The sequence below is a fragment of the Catharus ustulatus genome, chromosome 28 (genome assembly GCF_009819885.2).
Source record: "Catharus ustulatus isolate bCatUst1 chromosome 28, bCatUst1.pri.v2, whole genome shotgun sequence".
NCBI lineage: Eukaryota > Metazoa > Chordata > Aves > Passeriformes > Turdidae > Catharus > Catharus ustulatus.
The window spans coordinates 6,551,413-6,570,313 of record NC_046248.1 but is presented as its reverse complement, the minus strand read 5'-3'; the positions used below and the strand labels follow the sequence as shown (position 1 = coordinate 6,570,313).

At 54.4% G+C, this 18,901-nt stretch overlaps 1 protein-coding gene across 4 annotated transcripts in view; it reads right to left on the bottom strand.

Annotated features, from left to right (window-relative positions):
* Positions 1 to 18,901, bottom strand: part of ZBTB16 (zinc finger and BTB domain containing 16) — a 56,763-nt gene that overhangs the window by 14,929 nt on the left and 22,933 nt on the right. For all 4 annotated transcript variants that reach the window (XM_033081688.2, XM_033081689.1, XM_033081687.1 and 1 more), the window contains exons 3-4: positions 13,812 to 13,909; positions 5,517 to 5,603 (exon numbers count right to left, since the gene is read on the bottom strand). In XM_033081688.2, the coding sequence (XP_032937579.1) occupies positions 5,517 to 5,603; positions 13,812 to 13,909 (185 nt within the window). The remainder of the gene's footprint in view (positions 1 to 5,516; positions 5,604 to 13,811; positions 13,910 to 18,901) is intronic.

Sequence of the window (18,901 nt, the reverse complement as noted above, 5' to 3'; positions counted from 1 at the left end):
GCCATCGTGGCTGCACGGCTCTGCCACGCTCCCATCTCCTTCCTTGTGATGGTGAATCCACCAGCTTGCACGGTGCCTGGCCTCATCACACTTCCCCATGTGTGCACCAAGGAGCACAGGGAATTCTTGCTGCCATTTGCTGTCAAGGTGGCAGAAGCCGCCGTGGTTTGGGAGGCAGGGAGATTCCCCGCTACAGGAATGCGCGCCAGGACTCAGATTTCAAGTGCTGTCACAGGACATTACTGTCAGACAAAGGGGCTCTGTGCTGCGCCCCTAGGACCCACGGCCCCCAGACCCTCTGCGAGCTGGGGCCGGCACCTGAGCATCCAGAATCCACTCTTGAACCCAACAGAAAATCTGCGAAGCACTGGCTGTCCAGCATTGCACAGCACAGTACAGCACAGCCCAGTACAGCCCAGCATAGCCCAGTACAGCACAGCACAGCATAGCCCAGCATAGCCCAGTACAGCCCAGCATAGCCCAGTACAGCCCAGTATAGCCCAGTACAGCACAGCACAGCACAGCCCAGCATAGCCCAGTACAGCCCAGTACAGCCCAGTACAGCCCAGTATAGCCCAGTACAGCACAGCACAGCCCAGCCCAGCATAGCCCAGTACAGCCCAGCATAGCCCAGCCCAGCACAGCCCAGCCCAGCCCAGCCCAGCCCAGCACAGCCCAGCCCAGCACAGCCCAGCCCAGCCCAGCATAGCCCAGCACAGCCCAGCCCAGCATAGCCCAGTACAGCCCAGCATAGCCCAGCCCAGCATAGCCCAGCCCAGCATAGCCCAGCATAGCCCAGTACAGCCCAGCATAGCCCAGTACAGCCCAGCATAGCCCAGCCCAGTCCAGCCCAGCATAGCCCAGTACAGCACAGCATAGCCCAGTACAGCCTAGCCCAGCATAGCCCAGTACAGCCCAGCATAGCCCAGTACAGCCCAGCCCAGCATAGCCCAGCCCAGCATAGCCCAGTACAGCCCAGCATAGCCCAGCCCAGTACAGCCCAGCATAGCCCAGTACAGCCCAGTACAGCCCAGCCCAGCATAGCCCAGCATAGCCCAGTACAGCCCAGCATAGCCCAGCACAGCCCAGCCCAGCACAGCCCAGCACAGCCCAGTATAGCCCAGTACAGCCCAGTACAGCCCAGCATAGCCCAGTACAGCCCAGTATAGCCCAGCATAGCCCAGTACAGCCCAGTATAGCCCAGTATAGCCCAGTACAGCACAGCCCAGCCCAGCATAGCCCAGCATAGCCCAGTACAGCCCAGCATAGCCCAGCACAGCCCAGCACAGCCCAGCCCAGCCCAGCATAGCCCAGCCCAGCATAGCCCAGTACAGCCCAGCCCAGCCCAGCATAGCCCAGTACAGCCCAGCCCAGCATAGCCCAGTACAGCCCAGCATAGCCCAGCATAGCCCAGTACAGCCCAGCCCAGAACAGCCCAGCATAGCCCAGTACAGCCCAGCCCAGTACAGCCCAGTATAGCCCAGTACAGCACAGCACAGCATAGCCCAGCATAGCCCAGTACAGCCCAGCATAGCCCAGTACAGCCCAGCATAGCCCAGCACAGCCCAGCCCAGTACAGCCCAGCATAGCCCACTACAGCCCAGCATAGCCCAGCACAGCCCAGCCCAGCCCACAGCCCAGCCCAGCACAGCAGCGCCGGCACTCCCTCCCCCCGCTGGGACTGTGCAGCCCAGGAGAGAACGGGAGGGATAATTACCTCTAAGCGTACTTAATACTACAGTGCATTATCTCTAGCTATGGAGAAAAGCACGATCTGGAGGAATTTCCCCCCGAAGCCTCGTTGGGCTGCTCTCAGAAAACCCTCCTGAGTCTTGTGAAACGGTAACAGAAAGTCACAGACAGCCCAGGAAGACGTCAGGTTGGTTTTGATGAGGAAGTGTGCCAGCTGCTCGTGCTGGCTGCCCGTGCCAGGCATTGCTCTGATCAAACTGTGGAAGGGGATGCAGCAGGACTAGCCACAAACAGCATCTCCCAAATCTGCTGTGGAGCAGGGACATTGCAGATGGCTGTTGGTGGCCAGTGGCACCACTGAGAGAAGCCCCAGCCACCGGCAGAGCCATGCCAGCATCCTAGGAGCACTGGTCTGACCATTAATCACAGTGCCACGCTGAGTGTGAGGCAAACAGAATTTGTGTTTCAGTGTGATTTACAGCTCACATCACCAAACTCCTGTGTTGTGTTCCACTTGCTCAAAATCTGTCATTTCCATACTGGGAGAAGCAGTGTGCCACACATCTGCAGCATCACTGCAAGGTTTTGGGCTGGAACCATTTTGAGGCAGAGAAAGCAAAGCAAATGTGAGGAGATAAAACAAATACGTAATAAATTGGACTCGATGCACGTTTGCCAAGAACAGGGGCGGTGTGTGCCTGTGTGACAGTGCAGCTCTGGTGCAATGCCCCCTCCACCTCCTCCAGGCTCCCACACATTCCTTGGCAAACCCAAGCCAGCAAAGGGGTTGCTGGGATGCTCTTCTATGGAAAAACATCCACAGCTCTGACATATAATACAGAAATAATTTTAAAATTTTTAAGAATCCCCATGTGGTCATTCAGCAACACTTGCCATGGGACCCAGCGCGGGGGCATCCTGCCACCTCTGCTCCTGGGCTCCTGCTCTCATGCACCAGATCTTTCTCCCTTTGTACCTCCGCTTATACTGCACGACTGTTTTGAATCTCTAAAATAATGTGACAAGTTAATGATGGCACAATTATCTAAATGTTTAACAGACATGTTATCTAAGTGAATCGGATTGAGATTCCATCCCGCTGACAATAAACATCAATGGGAGAGCAGAAAGTGATAGGCAAATTATCGCCAACCCTGCAATTTCAATGCTATTAAATTTGGAGGAATAACAGCCCTGAGGCCTGTAAACTCTGAATAAAATAGACCCTTGTGTTTGGCCAACTATTAAATCAAAATGCTACCAACATCCCAGCAAAAGAAAAAAGCAGGGGGGAAGAAAAAGGGGGAAGATATAGAGCTTTTCAATCTTCAGTTACATGTTGGTTTTATTAATTCTTTTCTGCTACTGGTGTCTCAGGGCAGAGGATATGAGGGAATATGAGGGATGTGAGTATGGGATGTAGGAAGGGAATGCTCCCAGGAGATGTGGACAACAGAGAGTGGAGGGTCCTGTGCCATCCTTGGCGGCACGGCCGGGGGCACGCCAGCCCCACAAATCAAAAAGCCAACTACTTGTGGAAGCAAGCGTGCCCTGTAGTAGGTGTCGCTCATGCCCACGTGAAACTGGGTCAGGAGTAAATGTGCGCTGTCCCGCTGAGTGACACCGGCTGCCGCGCGCTAACTGCCTTGGCACACGGGAGGAAACTCGAGACGAGTCACCTCTGATATTTATAAACGCCGGCACGAGCCCAAAACCCGTTAGCACAAACACCGCTCGTGTGCACATCCCGGCTCCGAGCAGTGCTGCCCGGGGGCACTCAGGCTGCCATCTCAACGCATTCTGTTTTTTCCTCCACATTTGAGGAGAAGGGTAAGGAATTTTCCATGCTCTCCTCCCCAGCACCAAGCCTGTGCTGCTGGAAGATGAGCCAAAACAGTTGCTGCTTTTCCTATTGCAGCGGGCCGGGGGCCAAGGACAGTGCACACCCGGAGAGGGCGTCTCAGCCCCGTGTCGATGGGGCTGCACACAGCCCTGCCAGCGCCGTGCTTACAAACAGGAACTATTTTTTGGTATTTATTCTTGTTTTTTGCCTTGCCTGAGGAAGTGGGGTGTTAGTTTTCTGCTGTAGAGACGAGCAGTGTTTGATGCAGCACATGTACAACAGGCTGGCTCTGTGTTACTGTCATTCAAAGCAGCAGGGAGGGCAGTGGGGAAAAGAAATGACATAAAGGGGGCCCTGGGTACTGAGAGCCTACCTGAGAAATAGTCCCATAGGCTGAAAGAAAACCCAGGAACCCTTCATCTCTGGCACAAAGCTCCACAGCTGCAGGTGATGTGGGGAAACGGTGACTCTTAGGGAGAGGTCCCACATCTCCCCTGAACAATTTTTGAGTAACGTGAGTTTGGTCAGCCCTGCTTACCTTTTGATGCCACCCCTGAAGGCCTCTACGTGCCTCCCTACCAAAAAGGGTTAAGCATTTCTTTTACCTGGAAAGTTGAAAGGTCTTTTGCCAGCCAACTTGGAGCTAAGGACAAAGGGAGGACGCCCAAAACAAACCCATTTTGGAAGATACTATTATTTGGGAAGAGGGTTAATTACAGCAAGGCAGGGGAGGGACACTTTCTATGCCAGCGGAGGAGAGGAAATAATTTATTTTGGCTGCCCTGGGCACTCAGCCCCTCTCTGCCACGTTTACAGCTGGAGGCAGTGATGACAAGCTCCCCTTGGGTCACCATGCCCCCTGCTCTGGTTGCCCTTTGCCCTTTGAGTTTTGGCACAGTCCAGCCCCAAGGATTCACTGGCCAAAGCGGGTTAAATCCCTACAGGAGAGTCATGGTTGTTAGCCAAGCTGCTCTGCATCTGCAGGATGGTTTTGGGTGCAGGCATTACTGAGCTCCACGGCTGGGGTCCCACTTGTCACCCCGGAATGTTCAATGGGTCTGGGAAATAGAAGGGGAGGGGGAACTAGCTGCAATTTGCTTGGCCACTTTGAAACCCCTGCCTGGGCTTGGCTTGTTCATCCCTGCAGCCAGTCCCTCACCGTGCTGGCTGCCCTTTCACAGCCCTTTTCCTCAGCCTACAGCATACAGGGCTTCCAAACAGACCTGGAATGGTAAAACCCAGCCTCCAGCTGTACGGGTATGGACAGGGAGGGCAAGTACTTTAAATTTATGGACTGGTTCTCGGCCAGCACAGCTCCATGACCGGGTGACAGCCGGAGCCATTCCCGCCCGGTGACACAGCACTTTGCACCCCCAGCGTGGAGTCAGCCAGGCTCTCTGTGCCAGCCCCCAGCACAAACTCACTGCCAGTGGCATTTATCAGGGCTTCCAGCACTGAAAGATGAACCTGTGCTCAGTTAAACCGCTCCCAATATAGCACAGGAGGAGCAGGCGCTCTGTCCTGCTCCAGTCTAGATTTGGAGGGTGAAGGGCTCCACCTGGGGCTGCCCAGTTGTGAATTCCCCCAAGCAAATCCTTTCCAGGCACGGCAGCTTTTGCAAGAGGCTTAAAGAGATCCTTGTGCTCCTGACGGTGGCATCACTGAAGGGCTGGAAAGTGCCAGAGCAGAAACATGCCAGAAACCAACTTTCTGGAAGGTGTTTGGACAGGGACAAGCTTTGCTCGCCAAGGGGACAAAAGACATCACGTTTGCTCTGCCACTGCTCCCCAGGCTAATGCTGAGCAGGGGTGCAACAGCACTGCACCAACTGGTGCCTAAATCTGTGAGAGGAACTGGGGCTGCTGGGCAGTGCAGAGGCTGGAACTGCAGAGGGTCCAGCTCTCTGCTGGGCAGAGGGTGACAGGCAGCCCAAATGTTAAAACCTCGCCTAAGTGAGGGGTGGGAGGGGAGGGCCACGTACCAGTGTGTGTCTGCCGGTGCGTCTCCAGCGCGTCTTCCTTGGAGAACTGGGCGCCGCACTGATCGCAGACCAGGGCTTTGGCACCCGCTGCGGAGAGAAAAGGGACAGGAGGGTTATTCCAGGGACAGAAGGATGCACACCTGAACGTGCACATGGACACTGCTGCTGCCATTAACGCTCCAGGCCCAGTGCCATGCAGGGGTCTCATGTTTAATGTCCCCTGTGCAGCCAGCAAAAGCAATGCCTTGTTCAGCCTCGTGTTCCTGTACCTTGCACATCACAGCAAAAATATAGAGCTGCTTGCCAGGAAAAGATTATTATTATTTTTAAAAATCATTAAATATCAATGCATTTCATTAGCACTGCAACTTATCCAACTGCAATTGGTTTCCTGTCCCTTCCCATCGTGGCTGGTGCTGCTGGTACCAAAGATGCACCTGATCAGGGATGTGGTTGGAATGGGACAAGTGAGCAAGAAGCTCAGAGGCATCCCTGACTATTGGAAAGAGATGTGGGATTTGGGGCAGTTCTTAGAAAATTACTATCAACATATGCTGCTGGTTTGGGTGAGGAAAAAACCCAGGATGCCCAACAGCAGATAAGTAACTCCCAGATGAAACCAGATTAATGACACGGCATATCCAACAGCATTGAGACAAAGCCACAGCCCCATTTCAAGGTTTGATTCATCTGTTGTGAGGAGCTGAATGTTACAGAGCAGTATTCAAGGTGGGGGCACTGCCCTGCAGAACGCTGTGCTGCTCATTTGTAGGGGTCCACACTGCCTGTCCCCTCTCCTTCCCACCCCACCGAGCCCTCCGTCCCACAGCCAGGATCTGGGGAAAGGTGGGCAGAGAAGGCAATAGGGAGAGAGGTATCATGAGACACATTGAAAAGAGAATTCCTTTGCCTTTAAATTGTCTCGGTAACGGCTGGCTCGCAGGCAGAAATATTTGGCAGCGGCGAAATTAAAAGTGATAAATTTTCTCGCCAAGAGCTGATCGATAATAGAGGTCTCATCTGTTAATCAATATGACAGTCTGCCTGTTTACTGTGCATATGTTGTTCCCTGCCGCCCTCGCTGCGATGTCAAGTTTGCATTCAAAACAACCCGAGTGCACCTGGGCCGTCGGCTGCTCCAAAGGGACAAACACACCCAAACTTTGGGGCGCTCCAGGGTGGCTCCTCACACCTGCCACCGACCAGGGGACCATGTGCCATCAGGGCTGGGGGCACAGGGACGCGGGCACTGCCGGAGGTGCCTCTCCAGGCCCAGCAGGGAGAGGTGTCGGGATGGGGAGCGGCGAGGGGCCGGATCGATAGGGCAGCAGCGCGGGCTGGCCCCGCTCGCCCGGCGCACGGGGCGGGCACCGCGCAGCCCGCAGTTGCCAAGGCAATGGCTCTCCATCGCCACTCAAAGCTCCGCGGCCCCACCGCAGCGAAGAGCGATCCACGAGGACATGGCAACCCGCGGACCGGGAGGATGCGGCAGCTGCGGCAGCAACAGGTTGTCGGCGGGCAGCGGCCGTGTGTGCCCCTCCCTGTGCCCGGAGGGGCTGTGTGCCCGCAGGCTGCCACAGAGCCGGTCCCGACAAACACGGGGCTTGTTCTAACCTCCCCATTTCCACATGGGATTAGTGGGGAGGGCAGACGTGCCAGTGCCCTGTGTCCGAGGGGCCGCAGAGGCGCAGGGAGGCACAGCCAGGCGAGGCAAAGGCAGCCAGCATCTGGCTGGGGGGCGGGCGGGGGGGAGGAAAAATTCCTGGCGAGGCGAAAATAAACAGGGCGAACGCAGGGAGGAGCCGGGCGCACTGGCTTACATAAGGAAGCACAGTGTGTACCAAAACAGCGGACCCAAAAAAAGCCGGAGCTGTCAGAACAATGAGTACAGACGCGGGGCATTTACAGCAGGCGCTGCCGTACAGTTTTATTTACAGTACCTCTTATCAGCGCGGGAACAGCACGCCGCCTGCCAATTTCCAAAGGCCAGGACTGCGTGTTCTTTCCCTCAAGTAGATGTGTACTCCAGGCGAGGGGAGCTTTTTTTTTTTTTTTTTTTTTTTTTTTTTTTTTTTTTCTCATCAGCAAAACAAAAACTGATACGGAGCCAGAATTCCTGTAATGTACACACGCCGGCGGGGAGGGGGAGGAGGAGGAGGAGGGCGGCGATTGAATATGTAAATAGTTCAAGGTTAATTTTACTATGTGAGTCACCGGGAAAATGTCATCCAACATCTGAGCTTATTATAACAGGGCTCAGAAAAAAAAAAAAAAAAGAAAAAACCACCACGGCTTGCTGTTTGTTATGAAAGGGAGCAGGACACGTTGGAAAGCGGAGCTCATGGCAGGGCTCTCTTCTCCCCCCTCGCCTTTCTCCCCCTTTAAGCAGAAGCCATCAGCCTCTCGGAACGCACGCGCAGGTTTGGGCAGGGTATATTTAGCCAGCGCCTCGTATCGCCTGCAACACACAGATATCTCCAGATGATCTTATCGATGGGATGGGACGGGACTCCGCGTGCTGCCAAGTATCGGCCGTGTTTCGGAGCGAGCCGAGCTGTTGGCACCAGCCCCCCCGCCGTACATTTATATCCGCACAAGCAAATTTATAGCCCCTGCCTCATAAAGGTCCCTGGCGCACAGGGGTGAGGAGCGGCTGTCCGCTCCATCCTGCGCAGTCACTGCCGCCCCTTGTGCCCCCCGAGCAGGGCTGGAGCTGCCCAGGTCTGCAGCACCCTCGGCAAAGCTGCAGGGAGGGGCAGAACTCAGGCTGCACTTCATGATCTAGAATGTCTTTTTGAACCTTAATAGTTCTGAGAGTCTATTATTTAATTTTCCCTCCAAGAGGCTGCCGGGCTGTGGGCACGGCGTGGAGCGGGATGCCCTTGGATCAGCACAGGGCAAGGCTGCAGCTCCCTCCCCACCAGCCAGGCTGAGCTGCTGGCTTGGAGGACAGAGCTCGTCTTGTTCCAGCCACCATCATCCCAACAGTCCCTCCCAATGCCCATCATTTAATTACTTTATTGGGGAGGAGAAACTTCCGTGGGGCTATGGCAGAGGCACTCAGAACTCTAGCGCAGGAAAAGAGAAGGAATAAAGGAAAAAGAGGGACTGCCAGCATCCTCTGGAGGAGGAGGAAGATGGCTAAGGGAGGAGGAAGATGGGAAATTGGTCAGGAGAATGGTGGGGGAGGATCCGGCCTTCCCTGCTGCTGTTTCGGCATAATGGCCCCGTCAGTAGATCGTGACATCCCCTCCCTCAGCAGAAGGGATTAATAAAAATTTGGGATTATATTTATTAACAGGCTGTAATTGGTGAGAAGATGGAGGTATGTGTGGGGGGGGAAATATGGATTAAAAAGAATTGGCAAGAAAATTTATGCACTGCCATTGCTTTACTACCTAATTAATTCAGTAATTTCAAAAACAATTTTATTTATGTTCAGTTTACCACATCAGAAGTGCAAAGAAAAAAGCACCAAACCACAGTGATGCTAAAATAATACCTCAAGGCATCTATTTTTAATCAGTGGAAAAAAAAAAAAGGGGGGGAAAAAGAGAAGAGCCAGCCCAGCTTCTATACAATCTCTGCCGGGCAGACCACCAACTCGGGGAGCGCAGCAGCCGAGCCCTCTGCGAGTGCCTTCCTGGCTGCCGAAAACAGAGCTTGTCAAAAAAAACCCACAAATCCATAATGGCCTGAGGCTCCTCTCCAATCTATTTTCTGCTCAGCTGGTTTTAAATGAAGTTATTATGAGTCATTAAAACACCCGCAAGCCTGTGGAAGTCAGCCAATTACAATTTTAAATTTAGCCTGTTCTCTATCCCATTCTCTTGTTTTCTTCTTTTGCCCACATCAAGTCGCTTTTGGATTTTTATTATTGTCATTATTATTATTATTATTATTATTATTATTACTATTTCCATTCTCCCCTGTTTCACTCAAGTGGAAGAGATGTCATGAAAAGTCATGAAAATCTCTGTGCTAAAAAAATACAGTGGTGAAATCCAAGAAGGGCTGAAAAAAGAGCTGCAGAGCAGGCCTGGAGAGTTCAGCTCCTGCTTCCCGAAGTGCTATGGAAAGATAATGATTAATATACAATTAATATCAGGAAAAGTGAGGTGTGGGCATTACAGAGCGAGGAGGGACCTTGCGTTGGAGTGCCGGAAACTCGTCTGAGAAGGATGCTGTGGCAGTGGAGAGCCTTGGGAAAGCACCTGGAGTGATGGAGCAGGGGTTTGGGGGTGGGTGAGGGGGTGGCCAGTGACAACACCACCCCCCAGCCTTGGCCAGGCAGTGCCACCAACTCCTGCTCCACACAGGCACTGCTGGGGCAGGGAGCATTTTCATTTAAAAATAGTAATTAAAATTATTAATTATAACAATAAACTTGGGATCCCAAACTGGCAGGGTTCTACACAACCCCCTCTCCCGATGCCCCTGCCAGTGCCACTCTTTCCAGCAGCATCCTCTCCACAGGGAAAAAACGACAGACCCCATCCCTGGCAGCCCCGCACGGCGAGCGAGCACGGCGCGTACTGCACAGCCCATAAAACTCCAAACAGCCTCCAGACACTCCTGCAATCGTCCTCCATCAAAACACTTTGTCTTGCATACAGAAATGCGGCGGGGCGCCGCGCGGAATACCAAATCAGCCCGTGACGGTGCGGGGAGGCGGCTCCTTGGCAACCGGGGGGGCTTCGCCACCGCCGCCGCTCGACAGGAAACAAAATCTGTCAAGCCTGTTGGGCAAATGATAAACATTAGCGGTATTAAAAACAACACAAAAGCGGTGTAAATGGCTGGCGAGCGTGTGCGGAGGGTGGGCAGGGATGGGGGGCTCCTGCCCCTTTTTGCCCCCCAGCCCAGGGGAGGGGGGTCTCCAGCACCACAGCCTCGGGGGAAGTTTGGGAAGTTTCCCTCCGGCAGCAGAGAGCGGGTGGGCAGTGATGGTCACTGTGGGGGAACGAGACGGACGGACAGATGGACGGATGGACATGGGATGTGCTGGGTGTGTGTGAGGGGCTCTGGCACCCCGCTCTGCACCCCACCTCCAATAACATCGGGAACATCAATAATGTCAATAACAAGGGGCGGCCAAACCAAGGGAGCGGTGAGAGACGGTGGGTGAAAAATAAACATATTTCATCAGGTGAGGGCGGGGAGAAGCAAGAAGCTGGCTTCAACCCAGCGGCCAGGTCCAGGAACCCGGCCAAAACAGGAGCTAAAAAGCAAACCATAATTTTCTGGTCTCAGTTCAGGCTCTTGAGGCAGAGAGGATGGGGAGGGGAGGGGTGGGGGCTAAGAGAAATGTATTTTTCATCAGCCAGTGTATAATTTATAAACAGCATTAAACAGTTTTTGTTTTCTTTCTTCCTCTCCCCCGTGTGCGCGGCTTGGCCGGCAGTCAAGCCTGCATTAATTTCTGCTGTGGGTACAGTGTGTTCTTGGATGCACATCTGCGGATGATCATAAACGCGGGAACGCTGGCAGAACATCCAGACCTGCCGGCAGGCCGCTGACATCACCCGGGACCGAGCGCGGGACGCCGGCCAGCCGGGCCGGGGGGGCCGGGGAGCCGCGGGTACCGGCCGGGGCCGGGGCTCAGCGGCACGGCATCCCACCGCCGGGGTTCAGCGGCACAGCATCCCACCGCCGGGAAAACCGGGGCTGGGGCTCAGCGGCACGGCATCCCACCCACCAGAGCCAGGGGCTCAGCGGCACGGCATCCCACCGCCGGGAAAACCGGGGCTGGGGTTCAGCGGCACGGCATCCCACCGCCGGGAAAACCGGGGCTGGGGCTCAGCGGCACAGCATCCCACCCGCCAGAGCCAGGGTCCAGGGGCTCAGTGGCACAGCATCCCACCGCCGGGAAAACCGGGGCTCAGTGGCACAGCATCCCACCCACCAGAACCAGGGGCCAGGGGCTCAGCCCACACATCCCACCCACCGGGGCACGGGGGACAATGCTCGGCCGGGGTGGATGGCCCGGGATGAGACCCCTCTTCTTCCACCGGGCAGAGAGAGGAGAGAGGGGGATGTGCTGTCCCCTTCTGTCTGAGGTGCCATCCCCACCAGACCCCACTCCCCCATAACCTCTGCTCCCTGGACAGCTCACCTTGGGGCTTTCTTCTGCCTCTCCTGATGATGAAGGAGCATATTTGGGTGGGGAGGGAGAGTGAGAAGCAACAGGGCAGGGGTCTGCTGGGCTGCTGCCTGTGCATTGCCCACGCTGCCCATGAGCATCCCTGCACACTATCAGCTGTTCCCACCAGCTATTCCCAGCCCAGCACTCTCCACAGCAGCCATTTCTGCTGGATGGAGAGGCAAAGCAAGTGGAGACAGGTAGAATCCCCCTTTCCTCCCCATTCTGGGGAATAAATCCAGCTCACAGCAGCTGCTGAGTAACCAGCATCCCAGGCTGAGAATGAGCACCCACTGAGCATCAGCTCTGGAGAGGATGCAACTGAGGGAGCAGCAGCACTGGGATCAGCCTCCCTGGTCAAACCAGTGGAGCTCTGTACCACACAACCAACAAACTGGGTCTCCCACCCCACCTTGCCTGACAGCTTGCTTTTCTGGGAGAAGCCATGGCAGCCTTAAAGGTCTCTGAGAGCTTGTCTGCCAGCAGCACAGGCAGCAGGTAGGGAAAGACTCTCCATGGCATTAAAGGCTTCACATTTACACTTTATACTGAGAGCCAACGTGGGACCAAGGATTTACCCTGCACCTGCACTACAGTGCTGTGTGCCCAGCCCATCTTGCCACTGAGCACCACAGCCCCCAGGGCTGGTCCCCAGACCGGTCCTCAATAGGAACCTTTCCCAAAACCCATCAACACCTGGATGGGGAAGCTGCAGATGTTAACCCCCTTAGACTCTTAGGCACTGGGGCTGGAGAAGGTGCCAAGGGGCACAAGGCATCCCACTGCAAACTCCCAGTCAAACACACGCTGTGGAGGCAAAGCCACCTTCAGAGCTGAAAACAAGCCCTGCACCACTGCTCCAGCACAACCTCCCTGTGTCCAGGGCTGGTGGAGGGGGGGAGGCGAGGGAAGAGGTGCAAAGGTCTCCTGCTTTAATAAATAACAGCACTGGAATTCACAGCGGCTGTTTGCGAGCTCGAGGCAGAGCTCTCCTCGCCCCCCCATCTTCGCCGGATTTAAAAAAAAAAAAAAAAAGAAAAAAAAAATTAATCCTGTGTGATGACAAGCTTGGCTCAGCGTTCACTGTACATACTGTACCCACAAAGCTGGCTGTCTGCCAGGGACAGGCTAGGAGCCAGCACGACCATAACAAACACAAGCCGTGCATGCCAGTGCTGGGGGGAGCAGCATCCCTAACCCCAGTTCTGGAGGAGACCAGCACCCTTAACTCCAGCACTCAGGGGTCCAGCACCCCAGGGACCTCCCCCAGAAACCTGCTGCTGTCTGCAGACACCCCGAGGAGCTGGTGCCTGACCCGAAAAATGGTGGGATGGGGTCAGGGTTGGGTCTATTGACCCAAAAATCAGAAAGCAGCACATGAAGTGCCCCCAGCCCCAGGAAAAAGAGGTAGAGGAGAAAAAAATGAAAACAGGTAAAAAATAGATAAAAATATATAAAAGTATTTAAAATAGAATACAGCTTCCTTGCCAAGCTACGTGCAAGCAGATCTGTGGCTCCAGTACCTGCCACCCCCCAGAGATCTGTCCTCGAGGCAGGAGGACAAGGACTCCCGACTGAATCTGGGTCCAGGGGTCCCCTGGCTGTCCCCAGTGCCCCACACCAGACCCCAGCTGTGCCAGGACTGTACCCCCAAGGGGAACATCAGCTGGCATGGACTTGCAGAGCACAGGTCTTCCCTTCAGTGCAGCACTCCAGCCCTCCCCTATCTATTTAATTAAAGGCCCTGCAGCCTGTGAACCTGCTACTTGGATTCATTAGTCAGAGAACGCCTAATTCTGCAGTTTTGCTAACGAACCTGCGGTGGGGGCCTGAGGTGGAAACAATGCTCACGCTACAAGCAGAGCTGACCACGAGCAGCTGCGTGGCATGTAGAGTTTGTTATTCCGAGCTGCTTAGTCTGGAAAATATTTCCACAATTAAGGAACTGAAAACAAACTCCAAAAAAGAAAATTTAAATAAATCAAATTACTGGGCACTGGAGAACAAGTTTGCAATGTGCTGCCCGGGGAAGGGCGCAGCCGGCTCTGCACGTGTCTGCTGGAGAGGAGACGTGTGAGCTGAGTGGCCACAGCATCCCTGGGTGGACAGACAGAGCAGCTCCCATCCCCAGCCCTGCACCCCTCCCAACCCACCTGAGTGTGCCAGTAAGTGCATTCGCAGCCGCAAGCTGTCCAGGAACCGCTTCCCGCACAGCTCACATCCGTACGTCTTCATCCCACTGTGCAGCTTCCTGGGGGAGAACAAAGAAGGGTGAGTCCTGGGATGGGGGGACGTGACCCCAAGCAACACCGAGAAATCGCCTGGTGATTCCTCCAACCCACACATTGCCCAAAGTCAGCGTTGGTTTGAGAACTGCAGGGAGGGCACGGATGGGGGGACCTATGTGACTCCCCAGGACTGAGGAGACATCCCTCTCCCCATCAGTGTTTGTCATTGTTGCTATTGTTGGAGCCTTTTAGTAAACCTGATAAACCTGAGAACTGAAGTTAAGGCAAAATCTGTGTTGGCAAACTTCTTCCCCATGTTCTGAGTGCTTTTGAAAAAAGCATTGTACTCCAAAACAAACCCCAACCACTTTAAGAGGTTGTTTGTGTACATTTCTAACCAAATCCCAATTTCCATCCAAATTCAGCATGACACAAATCACAAGCAACAGACACAACCACCAGCTCTTGAACAGGAAACATGCCACTCACCGTTTCCTGGCAGCCCCAGGTACACGCAGAGCTACGCCCAGGCAGCATTGCACAACCTCCAACCGTGCCCCCACCCCCGGGGCCGGGGCTGAGCATCCCCCACACCCTGGACACCAGGAGGGGGCTTTCTGCCCAGGGCACTGCCCACAGCGCTGATCACAGTGCCAGGCTCAGCCAGACTCTGCATTATTGCCCATCCTTTGCTGTGAAGACATTGATGCTCCACCTTTGGGAAACCAAGCTCTGGACCAAGTGGAATGACAGGATTTAACAGGCAGCATTAAAGGAGCACTGTCCAAGTCTAAAATTACCAATGAACCCAACCCAACCCATCTCCTTCCCAGACCAATTTCCCCTGCCCTTTGGGAGCAGCCATTGCTCAGCTCCCCATGTGGGAGCACCCTGAGGCTTGGTGCCCACAGCAGCCTCTGTTGCTAAGGGTGCATGGGGGACACTGCCCAGAACACATGGGATGGGGGTTTGGGGCTTTATTTTGCCACCTTCACCAGTGACAAACAGACTCCACCTGGCTGGACAGCCACGCTGAGCAATGCCCTGAGCCCCAAACGTGTGGGTTGCTGCCCGCCAGCCCTCGGTCACCACCAGCACCTCAGACCTGCGGCTGGGGAGGACTCGGGACAGCAGCACGTGCGAAGTTTCAACATCGGATGCTGTAAACAGAGAAGTATTTGTGTGTGCTGAGGAGTAACACAGCCCATAGCTGTGTGCTGACCTCTGCTCGCAGCCACCATTCATCATCGCGCCGCAGCAGCACCGGAGCGCTTCTACTGCCTTGTTGCCAAAGACAAAACAGGAATGGTCCTGTCCAGGGCTGGATGTGGACCCTCTCGTGGGAGGGCTCAGCCCCAGCTGTGCAGCCTTGCGAGGACCATGTGCCTGTGAGCTCCTGCTGTACTTCCCCTGAGGTGTAAGTTTTATTGGCCCAAAGCAGCTGCTGCTCTGACTCCAAGCAGGATCACCCCTCGCTGCTGCAGAGAGCCCAGAGCCCCAAACCACCCCTGCCCCATGGGGCTCGGGGGCTTTTCTCAGCTGCCAGCCCTGCAGCCCACCTTGCAGGATACTGAACAGCAGCATGGGAAGGGCTGGAGCAGGAGAAGACCCCCTGAGTCTGTGTGAGTGAATGTTGCAGAGCACAGGGGAGAGGGAAGGAGAAGGAGTTGGTTTCAACTCTCAACTTTGCTGTATAATGTAATTATTAATCAGGCTTGTCCTGAATTCACTGTGTCATAGCAGAGGATTAGGAGTCATGCACGAATTCAGGCCAAGAAGGTTTACAATCCAAAGGATTTATCTGCCTTGCAAAAATAAATAAAACACCAGCCTCCTGACAGGGCTCTGCTGCCAACGAGCAGCTCAATAAGTGACAACCTTCTCATTTTGCATTTTTAATTTGGGACATGCCTGTCACACTCCCTGGCTCGGGCTCTGCTTGCTCCTGCACTTAACATCGGGTTAAAATCACTTTGTTAGGAAGACTCGTGTCACGCTCTGGGTGCATTGCCCCTTCTGAGGCCTGAACACCTTTTCCCTGAATTACAGTCTAACTAGTTAATTAATTCAAGTAAAACACGGAGATTTGGAGTTTTTTTAAGCGACTCTCAAGAAACAGAGAAACAGAATGACAAGTTTCCTTCCTCTGCATCTCCCAAACCCATGTCTAGCACAAAATCTTCTCCCATCTTCCCAGTGCAGGGTGGGGGAACAAGGAAATGAGGAGACCCCCAACCCCACTGGAGCCAGGGCGCCCTGGAAATCCACCTGCCACTGCCCAGGGCGCGGCGATGTCCCCACGTCACATCCCCCCTGCATTGCTTCGAGGGGGCACAGGGGTGCTCGGAGAGTAATTTAGTTGCAATATCTCTATCAACAAATTTCAGTGGCAACAAAAGTTCTGCGCTCAGCGCCTGCCTCGAGGACGCTCTTATCGCTCGCCATCTTGCACGGTCCCTTTCAACAAGGTCTTAAAGCGCTTTATCTGCTCCATTTCCTGGTAGCGAAATATGATTGAAACGTTCTATTTCTGCTTGCCGGATTAAGGAGATGTTGCAAAACTGCACAAAAACCTGGCAGATGTAAGCAAGGTATTACGGCTGCTCGGGCTGTTAAGATCTGAGGGGAAAGATCAATATGTGCTTCTGAAGTTGTGCCTCCAGAAAGAGGGGGCGGGGGAGTGAAGGGCGTTAAAATACATCCCAGTGCTGCCCAAACTCTGTGCCAAAAGATAAACCATGCTTTATTATTCTGATATGAGACTGAAACTGCGTTCCCTTCTCCTGCAAGGTCCCTACAAGCACATCACCCAAGAAGATGCCCATGGGATGGAGAGCAGAGGCAAGTGGGAAAAGTGCCTTTTTTGTAAAAGGGCTTTCCTTTAATTCCCACTCAATGTCCCACTTGAAGTGCAGGGAAACAAAGTCAGCCAAAGCCTCCAGGTCATGAGATATCACTGGAGGATGCTCCTGCAGAGGGTGGCCCAGGGCAATGAGGATGCCCAGGGCAACAAGGATGGCACAGAGTCCCAGGCCTGGATCCAACCTTCCCGAGCAAGCCCCAGCACAGGGCTTGGCAAGGGGCTCTCCAGGCGGAATGCGAGCGCAGCGATACCCCCTCCCCGCCCAGTACCGCCAAACAAAAGCCGGGCCAGAGGCTGGCCCCTCGCAAGCTGCCGGTAATTAAAAAGGCCTGTAAATGCCCCACAAAAAGCACTTCAAAGGGACGGCGACTCCAGCGAGACTGCGTGGTGTAAAAATTATGAGTTTTCCCCACAGGGTGCTTCGTGTGAAAAGGCCAGGCTCGGTGGCAAACGCCGATGACCACTGCTCGGGGATGCAGCGGCTTGGCAGAGCATCTCGGGGTGCAGGGGTTTGGTGGGGCACACTGGGCTGTGGGTTTGGGGGCAGTCCTGGTGCCTAAAGGCCACTGCAAGTGTCCCACTGCCACCACAAGCAAATCTCTGCTCTGCCTGCTTAAAACCCTGCCTAAAACGGTCTTTACTTGAGGAACTCTTGTATCCCAGCCCCTCCCCGCCACCCCTTTTGGGAAGCAGGAGGAAACCCCCTCCCCTCTCCTCCCTCCACGCTGAACAAGACACATGGCTTTTGGCCGTTTGATTACTTTTAAGTGTGTATTTTTCCCCTCAAACAGAGTGAATACAATGGTTAGGAAATTTGACAGAAAACTATTCCAAGCCATTTATTGCCTTAATGCGCACCTTTGTCCAACAGGCAGTTTTGACAGGAGCGATAAATTCCAAATTTATGTCAACAGAGCATATGTTGAACACCTCATTTCTGAGCTAAAGCGGCATGCTGCCCCATAAATCACCCTTCTGTTTGAAATGAAAGTAGATTACGGGCCCATGTTATTGAGCAGTTAGAGCCATAGTCATATAAATCAGAACTTTTAACTCCAGGCGATCCGTTCTGCAATTAACTAAAGGGCACTTTGTCATCTCCGGGCCAGGGCACAGCTTGGCAGGGTGGCCGCTACCGAGGGAAGGCAAGAGCCCCTCGCTGCTGAGGAAAGGCACCAGTGCAGCTGAGGCTCACTCGGTACCTGCAGGAGCAGCGAGCCCCAAGACAAAGCCCGTGGCAGTGTGCGGCTGGAACACAGCCTGGCGTGGGAGATCCAGGGCTGAGGAGCTGGCACATCCCTGCCCACATCCTGCCTGACCCACGCTTTGGACACCAAACACACTGGGGGAAGTCGGGAGGCTGCATGAGTCCTGACAAGTCCAAAGCCAGGCAAAAACACGCACAGGTGCAGTGCTCAGAGCCCTGCACTGACAGAAATCTGTACCTGGGACTTCCACAACGGATTTTCTGCATCTCCCAATGCCCATGCATCAGGTTGAGATCCTCAACCCACTGATTTCCCCCATCCATCCTGCTGCATTTCCCTGGTTGACTCCCCTGCATCTCCCAGGAATGCCATGCCATGGGACAGAGGTCCTGCGGGGATGTGGGGCTGGCGGATGCTGCGGGCAGTGGGACCAGAGGGTGCTGTGGGGCTCAGCCCTGTGAGTGCTGGCAAAGGGTGAGGGTGCGAGGGGCAACTCACACCCACGGGAGTGTCAGAGCTATAAAAAGATTCAGACACTAAGTATTTCCTTTCCTATAAAATATTCATTGCTGCGCACGAGTGCCAGGGAGTACAAACCTCCAGCGGTTCCAACTTTGTGCCGCAGCAATAACGGAGTTTTATGGGAGCCTTCTCACTTTATTTACACTGGGCCATCAGAGCAGTGCCCTCCCAGAGGGGCAGCCACGAGCCAGCACAGCCCCAGTGTGATGGGGCACACACGATGCACTGAACACTGGGCAGCCCAAATGGGACCAGCGCCACTTGGCACTCCCCAAAAATCCTCCAAGCCACCCCACTTCCACCAGTGTCTCCCTTGCCCAGGTAAATCGATATGAAATCACTTCATCCCTGATTATTTTATCAAGGCAGCAGTGCCACATCTCATTTCCAGCAGGGACAGAGCAGGGAGCCAAGGTCAGCGG